Source organism: Neodiprion virginianus, chromosome 1 (assembly GCF_021901495.1).
Source record: "Neodiprion virginianus isolate iyNeoVirg1 chromosome 1, iyNeoVirg1.1, whole genome shotgun sequence".
NCBI lineage: Eukaryota > Metazoa > Arthropoda > Insecta > Hymenoptera > Diprionidae > Neodiprion > Neodiprion virginianus.
Window position 1 is genome coordinate 27,258,942 of NC_060877.1, and position 8,583 is coordinate 27,267,524.

The 8,583-nt window shown below is 38.5% G+C and overlaps 2 protein-coding genes and 1 long non-coding RNA gene across 5 annotated transcripts; 2 read left to right on the plus strand and 1 right to left on the minus strand.

Moving 5' to 3' along the window:
• Positions 1–295: 295 nt before the first annotated feature.
• On the minus strand, positions 296–976 carry LOC124310381 (uncharacterized). Its single transcript, XR_006909657.1, has 2 exons — positions 844–976; positions 296–754 (listed from the first exon to the last, which is right to left on the minus strand). It is a non-coding gene; the product is annotated as an uncharacterized LOC124310381 (long non-coding RNA).
• On the plus strand, positions 941–3,544 carry LOC124310376 (uncharacterized). Its single transcript, XM_046774246.1, has 3 exons — positions 941–1,154; positions 1,241–1,411; positions 2,593–3,544. The coding sequence occupies exons 1-3, from the start codon at positions 1,088–1,090 to the stop codon at positions 2,832–2,834; spliced, it is 480 nt and encodes a 159-aa protein (XP_046630202.1). The 5' UTR covers positions 941–1,087; the 3' UTR covers positions 2,835–3,544.
• A 1,089-nt stretch (positions 3,545–4,633) lies between these two features.
• LOC124310378 (uncharacterized) lies at positions 4,634–6,747 on the plus strand. Of its 3 annotated transcripts, XM_046774255.1 has the most exons (4): positions 5,089–5,267; positions 5,359–5,603; positions 5,723–5,908; positions 5,997–6,747. In XM_046774255.1, the coding sequence occupies exons 2-4, from the start codon at positions 5,555–5,557 to the stop codon at positions 6,209–6,211; spliced, it is 450 nt and encodes a 149-aa protein (XP_046630211.1). In that variant the 5' UTR covers positions 5,089–5,267; positions 5,359–5,554; the 3' UTR covers positions 6,212–6,747. The 3 variants fall into 3 exon arrangements, with proteins under 3 accessions (XP_046630209.1, XP_046630211.1, XP_046630210.1); XM_046774253.1 differs by lacking the exons at positions 5,089–5,267; positions 5,359–5,603 and adding an exon at positions 4,634–4,999; XM_046774254.1 differs by having other exon boundaries at positions 5,089–5,603.
• The last annotated feature ends 1,836 nt before the right edge of the window (positions 6,748–8,583 follow it).

Sequence of the window (8,583 nt, forward strand, 5' to 3'; positions counted from 1 at the left end):
AGGGGAGAGGGTCGAGGTGCTTCTGTCAATTTACCAACGCCGACAGGGTTAAGTGGACGCGTGACCCTTACTGGCCGCATCACGCTGCAGGGCTAAGAAAACCGTACGATTAGTGCGTTGTTTCATTGTTGATATATTTTAAAAACAGTTCCGCGGTTAGTTCTGGAGCCGGAAGCAGTGACCGACAAGTGAGGCGGAATTTCATCACGTATCGATGATCCCCGTCCACTTGTAATATGCTTCGCGAGACGACGTGGTCAGACAGATCGTGGAAGATGTTTTGAAACTTTGGATGGTTTAAAGTGAAGTGAATTAACGTTACGTGCCTCATTATATCCAGTTAAGTTGCAGTTAAGTTGAACCACCGAGCTGGGCAGGTTCCTTTTTAGTTCCATTGGATTTAGGTTACTGGGATGCTCCCTAGACAGGATTCGGGCTATTGAACAAACAGATAAAGGACAACTATGAATTCCCTGTTACTCTAATCTTTCGTACCCAGTCGTTAGTATTATGCGGTAATTTTATAAGTGTAAAACGCAGAACGATGTACGAGTCAATAAACGGCTCACCTTTGAACCATATTTCTTCAATTCTTCATCCTGTAACACGCAATCGAATCCACATTGACTATACTCTTCGATAATTGAATGTTCTTGCATTGTTTTATAGAAATACATTGTACATGCGTGTCTTACGCTTGGAAACCGATGTGAAATTAATCCACTTATGTTTCCGGAGGCCGCTGCATTAGTCACTATAAAATACCACTTTTGTCGTTGTCATAAGCTAACCCTAAGAAACTCGACGACGTAATTTTTATAATTGGAATAATAATAATAATACCGATGGGTGTGTACGTATCTCCCCACAAAAGGCGCGCTGCACGTCGGTGGGGGAGTCGGGCCTAATACAGTAGAATATACCGGACCTCGGCATCATTTCGTCCAACGAGATCGTTCGTGGTGCAGTAGAGACGGGAAATTCCGGTCTTCATTTATTACAAAGTTCTATTGAGCCTTCAGAAAATACTTGAGGCTTTATTCCCAGTTGAGAATTTAATATAACGGTGAACATAGAATTAAATACCATGGCTGGGAGGATGACTGTCACCCTGCAGGCCACCCTTTTCGTACTGGCTGCAGTTCTTTACCAAGGTAATTCTTCGCGTGAACAATCGTAGCGAGTGAATTTCAACGTTTAAAACTTCCTTCGATCGATTATCATGGTCTCTTTATTTCAGGGGAAGCTTTGCGCTGCTGGCACTGTTCTTCGGACAGCAGTCCTGATTGTGGCGATGTGATCACTTACAGCGAACACAACCGACAGGTCCACACTGCAGATTGTGAGGCAGACTTGCGGCAAAATCCGTACACGTTCGCCAGGCCTGTCTGCAAAAAAATCGTCGAAATAAGTAATTATGCCCGAGTTTTGTTTCTTGTTCGTACCGTGAACTGATATCGGGCGCACAACCTGCGCGAATCAATTTATTACTCGACAACTGCACTAATACTCAAAATCATCGTCGTAACTATCGTGGTAACGTTAAAAATTTCACCGATATATCATTGTTTACTTATCGTTAGTAGATCGCGTGAGGATTATGGTAGGTTTTTTTCCCATTGTACATAATAACTACGGACTGCTTTTCTGATATCGTTAATAATTTGTAGGATAGTTTGCGTGTTCGACGAATAATTGATGTAATTATATCACTTGTCGTTTCCGCATTAATGATTCGGCGTGACGAGGCCTTACCACACCCTGCATTGCTGCGTTAAGCTCACAATGGAATAACGATGACTTAGAAAAGTTCTACGCTGGCGTAATTTCGTATTAATAAATATTAAACCACTTGAAATTCAAACTCCTTTGTGAGAATCGAATTACATTATACAAGTACCGAGTATCGCTCTCTTTTATTGCCCGTGACAAGCTCGGATGACATTCTTCTGACACGCTATTCTAGGATCAAGTATCAAGCCGGTTAATTTCGTTAATGATTCACGTTCGCGAAAGCAACATTCTTACGAGGCAACAACAATTACATGTAAACGTATTCTACGTACGAAGGAGGCAGCATCCCACGCGTTGCACGTTGATTGAATGTTAGACCAAAGGTTAATTGTTTCCGGGCTTTCGGATGGCACGTCTGCCGTGGGAGTTACATCATCGTACACAGGTTGGCTGACGCGGCAATATAAAGGTCTTCCGCAATGTCGAATCTCCCTATTTGCTGCAGATCTTATACCGCGATAGAACAAACGATATTCTAATTACCATCCATCCTTGACGGTTGGCTGCCTTCTGTTTGACACTGCGCCGCACGATACTATTACGCAACAACATACCTACTTACGAGAATTTTTTATCTACTTATTTTACCATACAAATGTGAATTATAGCAGGTAAATATACTTTGAGTAACACCTTGAGCCATGACAGTTCTACCTATTTGAAATGCATTGTTTAATGTCCAGTTGAAGGCTACTCTGTCACAGATATCGACAACACGTTCCATTATCTACTAACCAGTTTACATGAATAACCGCTATTAGACTCGGCTAACCCAGTCATTGTTTTTCACCGGAACAGAGAACGGGGCTCGTATAGTGATTAGGAAATGTGACAGTCCTCTTCCGGACGAACGAGACATCACTGATGGGGTTTGCTCAACCGTACCATCGCCCAGCCACGTCACCGTGGAGTCCTGCCACGTTTGCACCACCGATCTTTGCAACGGTGCCCATTCGGCATTTGGCCATGCATCAGTAATGACATCGCTACTCTTTTTCGGAATACCGAGCATCCTCTTCGCTTACCGTTGGAGCTATTAAATTTTTTTTTTTGTTTTCTGCAACAGAGAGAACTTTTTTCCAATCGATGTAATAACTAATTATTAAGAAAACTGAAATATGGATTTGGTTTTCGAAATTGTATTTAATGTAGAATCTGCGCCAGACGGCGGCGTTGGTTGTACTAATTAGAGCCAATGATTTAAGACGCTTAGATGCGGCTACTGTACAAACCGACTTCGAATCCCATTGAAGTGACGGTGTAGATGTTGTATAATGATTAACCGCTTTACTTAATTCAAAAATATTACGAATGTAATCAAATTTGCGGTGCGTCGGAAGATGTTTATAACTTTTTCGTAACAGTGTACTTCTAATCTTAAGAATTAATGTTTTAAGGATCTAATTCTATGTAGACGTAGAGATTTTTACTTAATTGTGAATAGGCCGTCATCTGATATTATACTCTGCTTACTCCTCTCGGCTGTTCTTTTTTGTCCTGCTCTTCAACTGACTTGAGAACAACTTATCAGAGTCCGTCCAAAGCATACTCGTATATTCTAGATGTAGTGAAATATTCATGTTTTTCACTTTTCAAAAAGTGAGGAATTTAATGTTTTTACAGTGATCACAATTCAGGTCTAAACAATTACAATTTGCGTTTAGATAGATTTTGCTCCCAATGCGTTAAGTCATAATTATCCGTGTAAAAACCTTATTAAAAATAATAAATCATAATGTTAGAATCGAAACTGTGTTTGTTTAATCTTCATTATACCTTAATTGTCCTACACTTGTAAATTTACATATAGCAGATACGTATACATTTTTTGCCAGTGATTATAATATCCTGTGCATTCAGGATCTTACAGATACAGACCGATCTATGCGATTAGTCGATTATTTAGAAATTGCATGCATCTACATATATATTTCAGATTAGGAATCTTTCGCTCGTTATTGAGTGAGTAAGCTTTCTAAGCGTGTTCATATTTCTAAGTACCGATCACGATCCACTTTGATCGGCTTGCCTTTTGTCGCTTTCCATAATCCCAGTCACGTTCCGTTAGTTCACCGCGACCTTACAGATGGTCCAAGACCACGACGATCATTGCACATTAAAGTAGTGATTCAGGCATTATGACTCACTGTATTCACGCACAGCAAAAAGAGCTATTGACGTGTGGCATTGATAATTATTTTCGCGTTACCTGCTGAGCAATTACTGGTGTATATAAGTCAGATCATCCTTGCACGTGTTATCAAATAGTTTTTCGCTCTGATCATAAAGGTACCGAATTATCGTCGGGTTGATTGGATATCCGTTGGGAATACAAGTTTAAAAAGCGCGGAAAAGTTCGATTCTCTTGTTTATCGATATGATTCTGAATTATCACCGTTAAAAATTGATTCATTTATATTCACCGATTCGTCACAGTAAACTGACGTAAGATTTTCTAACATAGATTCCATCGTACAAAGGTGCACTGTTGTATTATTATAATTGAGGTTGTATTCTCTGATGTCGTATGAGTCACAGAGCGCACATCATGTGTTACATAATAATACTTGTTCATGGAAATGATTGTGGTTGAATGAATATGTGCACACACTTGCTGCGCAAAACAGAAATCTATCATTGCATATTGATCACACGTCAATTTCTCTCTCTCAGTTGTCTAGTAGCTAGTAAAAACTGGGATAAAATAGGATACAGGATAGTACTACTACTCTACATATATCCACATCAGAACCTGCCAACAAGATTATAAAATACAGAAATATGTACGTAAACAGAGAAACTATCCTCATTTTTAACCGGTCTGTTTTCTACCCAGAAGAATATTTCAATTATTCTACGTGTCACTCATCACAATCAAAGTATACAAGATGACTGCTAGGTGAAATGACACTTTTTGAATATACGTATATTCATCAGTCATCAGTCTTTATTGTGCATTACGACGTACAATAAAGGCGCTTGCTGAGAAGATAGTTATGAATTAAGGTCATTTTGTAAATATCATAAGTGAGTAGAATACGGATGACATAATTCAGTCTGGGCAAAAAACCATGACAGTTTACGAAACACGAGTAGTAATATTTTCCAAAATTAAATTGAAAATGCTTAATGGTAACCGATTGGCTCCTGGTGTTAGACAACCTACTCAACGTTGCTGCGTTGCCTTTAGTAGCACTTCGCTACGGTAAGTATGCTCTGCATTATCCACCGCTGTTGTGATGTTACGTGTGGCGGAGCATTAGCCGCTTACCAACTGGAATTTACCGTCCAGACACTTCGTAAATTAGTTCCAAAAACCTAATTGAAAAGCGTTATTGCAAACGGTGACACGAAACGCGAGTATGGGGTTTTTCAAAGTTTCAAGCGTCTCTCCGTTTCGTTCCACTGATATTTGCACCGACCCACGGAAAGCAAATATTTGTAATTATTCGAGTGGATTGAAAAATCCGAAGGTACAAACTGCTCTAATCTCTCCTTCTAGATTAAAATTTCACGCAGCTTTCAAGACGCAAATGCAATAACGAGCCGCATTAATTTCAACAGTAACACATAACCCTATTGACGATCATCGTAGAGTGATTCATGAGTAACTATCCGTGGGTTGATTCATCGCGAAACATAACTCAGGCACTAACGTTTCATTTCGTAAAACAGCAGCATATCACTGGCAGAGTCCTATAGTTAATTACACGGAACATAACCAACGACACGTTATATTTTAGTCGTTCTAAGCATTAGTATGGCAAATATTACCACGCTTCTAGCTGTGCTTTTAGCAACGATCGCAGGTAAGAGGTACTCTGGGTTCATTTTCAGCTTATTTCGTACGCTATAACTTTACTCTATTCGCAACTTACTTTGCTACTCCGATCAAACTGCCAATCAATTTGCACAATCAATTCCTTAGGATGCGCAGCAATCCGTTGCTATCAGTGCAGTTCTTCTCAGGATCCTGAAAATGAGGACAACTGTGGAGCGTACGAAAAATTTGACAAGCAGCGAAATGTGCCGATCGAATGCAACAGTGAAGAATCTCACATGCCAGGATCGTTCTGCGTCAAAAAGACGCAACAGGGATCCAAAGGGTTCGTTTGTAAGTGAATGTATTCATTCAATTTTCATTTTTCTTTCCCGAGTGAGATGCACAGATTTTTGTAGGATTATTGTCATTATATTCACAGGGGATGGAAGATGGCGTCAAGTCATACGGCAGTGCGAATCTGTATCAAGTTCTGGCATGATGGATGTCTGCAATTGGGGCGTGGACGAGAATTTGATATATTGGGAGGAGTGTTACTGTTCTAGCGATGGATGTAACGGAGCATCGGATCTTAAACCCCTGACCATTTCAGTATTTACTACGATTTTTCTTGCCCTTCTATTTCTTTCTAAATAAGATACATCCGACAATTATTATAATGGTGATATATACCAGCGATTCCGTCCGTTTATAGTTTAATACACTAGTTTAATAAGTCGAAAAAGAACTGAATCGGATTTTATGACATGTTTTCAAGAAATTGTATTACTCCGTAATTTTATACCCTATATTAATATTATTAAGAAAAATTCGTTCAGATTTTGATAGTTCATGTAAGCACGAGCAATATTCATTATATATACGAACGTACTAGCGTTTATTAGAAAGTAGGTATTTTTTAAATATACTGTTAGGTATCATTATTTTTGTATACCTTTTTATACAAACGAATTTTTATAAATATTTACATTTTATGTACCAAAACTCAGTAGATGTCTCGAAAATTATTTTCACTATCCGTATTCCCGATCTACCATCAAGCCACTGTGTTGGAGCAGTGGGCAGAAAAAGCTGTACACCAGTTTAAACATTGATAACTATTTTAATCATTATGATCAATATGCAAAAAATGTATATGCCCGCTATTTTATTTTAATATAAAAGTGAAATTTGTATGCATAAAAAAACGATAATTAAAATAAAAACAAAATAATATTTGAAGTTGAAGAATTTATAGAAATATCAATTACTCGTTACAAGTATTGATTAAAATCGGGAACTGTTTAGATTCATGTTAAAAAGCATGTATGAATCTTTTTGTTTTAACATCTTTTCAAAGTAATAGCGCAATGATTGAAGGCTGTGGTGTTATCATGAACTCACCGACGAATTTGTAAAGTATAAAATTCGTAACCGATACTTGCGTCCTCACCGTGTAATAGAATATTATCAAATATCCTGACGTGTTCAAATGCCTTAAAAACAGTCTAAAATCTATAATCGAGAGTGTATAATTAACGTACTGTGGGTACAGCTGAAGTGATAAAAGAGTGTTAACATAGGTGAGGACTAATTGAAGAATGCTAGAGCTGTCATGTGAATACGAAGGTTGCAACAACTGCAGAAGATATACGTTTATAACCCAGAATATAAAGGATATCCCATAAGAATTTTCCACGGCATTGTTGAAACTATACGTACCTACACTTCTCGCAAAAATTAAGGGAACAACAAAATTTTCGAAATTTTTTGGTGATTTTCAACAGGCTGTATTTCAGTGAAAAATGGTCGCACAAGAAATAAAAAAACCAAGCTTTTGAAGCTTGAAGACTCTAGTTTTTGAATTTTTTGGTTAAAAATTTTTCGAAGCACTATTAGCCATGCAATCCTTGGATAAAGCACGAAGAAAAAATTTTCAAAATTTTTTACACTTTTTTTTTCGCTCTACGGGCATGGAAAAATTTTTCCGAGCTAAACCAATGCATAGGTCGCATAGCCTGTTTATTCAGCTTCAAGATGCTTTTTTTCAAACCTCGATACGATCATTTGTCTTCGAGCTATCGAATTTTGAATGCCAAAGGATCCTTTTTCACTCAACTGCCGATATCTCTAGAACTACTGGTCGCACAGCGAGCCGAAGAGCAGTTTCTTTTTCTGCAGAAAATTTCCTACAAAAATCTGTCAAGGTTGATGTCAAAAAAATTTTTTTTCCACCGGTAGCGTTAACGTGAAAAAAGAGCAAATAAATGCCATTTTGCCTTTTTTTGAATAATCGACTGTATCTTCGTCAATATTGGGGGGAAAGCATAGGTTAGAAGAAAATTAATCACTTCATGGTTACTGTGCCATTTGTCCTCTACTTTCTCATCTATTCCTAAATCAAACGTCGCGCATTTTTTATAATTCGGTTGTGACTATCACATACGCACCTTTCGATGAAGCGGTGAAGCGATTATCATATTCGTGTTTAAGAGGAATGTATCTCGTCCGCGGGTCGTCAGGTGAATAGAACACCTGGGTTCCCATAGACACAAGTTCATTCCCGTTTCTGACCAGTTCAACACAGTAATAAGGCTCTGAAACAGGGCCCAACATGTTGATTATCGGACCCACAGCTACTTCCTTTGAGACCGAATACGCGGAGGCAATCCCACGTTCCAGTATAATCTTGAGTTCGAATCCATATGGTTTTCCCTTCGCGATTTCCGTCTGTTGGCATCGCTGCACCGTTTCTCGTTATCGTTACTGAAATTCATGCGACATTCTGCTATAAATAATATTACGTACAGCGAGTGTGAGAGATCGGGTTCTTGGTGGGATTAGAAATCCAGTAAGTCAAATTTATGTAAGAGGCTCGTTGAGATTACAGTTATGAGAGAAAAAATGTATGCATATATGTCAGTCCGTCTGATTCACGATGCGGGTTGACTGGATTATTCAACTCAAACCGCCTATATATAAATAATCAATTTCATACGGCTAATAATAAAACGACTCACCTGTCCTGG

Coding starts and splice junctions, on each gene's coding strand:
- LOC124310378 (XM_046774253.1), top strand. CDS start 4,924: ATGGTAACCGATTGGCTCCTGGTGTTAGACAACCTACTCAACGTTGCT. Junction 5,000..5,722: donor TTTAGTAGCACTTCGCTACG/GTAAGTATGCTC, acceptor TCAATTCCTTAG/GATGCGCAGCAATCCGTTGC. Junction 5,909..5,996: donor GGGATCCAAAGGGTTCGTTT/GTAAGTGAATGT, acceptor TTATATTCACAG/GGGATGGAAGATGGCGTCAA.
- LOC124310376 (XM_046774246.1), top strand. CDS start 1,088: ATGGCTGGGAGGATGACTGTCACCCTGCAGGCCACCCTTTTCGTACTG. Junction 1,155..1,240: donor GGCTGCAGTTCTTTACCAAG/GTAATTCTTCGC, acceptor TCTTTATTTCAG/GGGAAGCTTTGCGCTGCTGG. Junction 1,412..2,592: donor CAAAAAAATCGTCGAAATAA/GTAATTATGCCC, acceptor TCACCGGAACAG/AGAACGGGGCTCGTATAGTG.